The sequence below is a fragment of the Penaeus monodon genome, chromosome 28, assembly GCF_015228065.2.
Source record: "Penaeus monodon isolate SGIC_2016 chromosome 28, NSTDA_Pmon_1, whole genome shotgun sequence".
Classification (NCBI taxonomy): Eukaryota; Metazoa; Arthropoda; class Malacostraca; order Decapoda; family Penaeidae; genus Penaeus; species Penaeus monodon.
In genome coordinates, this window is record NC_051413.1 from 33,897,220 (window position 1) to 33,898,165 (window position 946).

At 34.8% G+C, this 946-nt stretch overlaps 1 protein-coding gene across 1 annotated transcript in view; it reads right to left on the minus strand.

Annotated features, from left to right (window-relative positions):
- Positions 1–946, minus strand: part of LOC119591529 (tumor suppressor candidate 3-like) — an 8,742-nt gene that overhangs the window by 3,551 nt on the left and 4,245 nt on the right. Inside the window, exon 3 of the mRNA XM_037940277.1 lies at positions 78–195. Coding sequence (XP_037796205.1) covers positions 78–195 — 118 coding nt within the window. The remainder of the gene's footprint in view (positions 1–77; positions 196–946) is intronic.

Sequence of the window (946 nt, forward strand, 5' to 3'; positions counted from 1 at the left end):
AATCTTTGGAGGAGTTACGATGGAGGAGGGAAAAAAGGAAGGGAATAAGAAATTTCGGGAAAGCCGTAGCTCCTTACCTGCTGGAAGACATCAGGACCTTCATCAAAGTCAACAAGAGCAAAGAACAGCTTGCTGGAATAACCTTGAGAATAACGCCAAGAGTTAGCCACCAACTGGAACTCCTCGTGAGCTTGTCTGAAACCGAGGGAAAAAAAAAATATCCTTAAGACTCGATACAATTCTGTACTGAAAAAATCACTTTATAATTGAATATATAACTATTTAAATTCTTTAACTCTTTACCAGGCAAAGTAATTTTTATGTGACTTTAAATGGGGATTAAAGATGGTGACCAAATATCACCAAAAAATTTAGAAAATGTGGTGTCATTCTCTCTAGCCAATCAGCAACAGCATAGCTTCGACTTTCGCTATAACTTCATGGTATTCGTGGCATCATGATTGGCTGACGAACTCCCAAACTTTAGTAAACTTCCACAAGTCAAAAAGGAAGGGTATTTTGCATCACCCACCTCAAATTTCCCTGGCTTATTCTCTTTAGAATGTTGATACGTAATTAAAATGTGTGTAATTTACTGATGAATATTTAGGCAATATGTGTATCTATCATATCTGAAAATGTGCCCTTTCCATGGAACAAGCGCATCATGGGCCAAATGACCTAATTAGTTCAAATCCAGTTCATAATATCAAATTACATTTGGGTATATCTTAATCAAAATATAGTATATTAATATGTTAACCACAGGAAGGCTTCCAAAAACTCATGTTTTATTAGGCATATACACTTAGATTATGCTTACATAATGTTATCACATTGTTATCATGTGATTTCTTGAAAAATTCATAAGATTATGAGGAAAATATTGTGAATTACTGAACTCGATTTTTTTTACAAAGACACACACACACAGACAAAGAGAGAG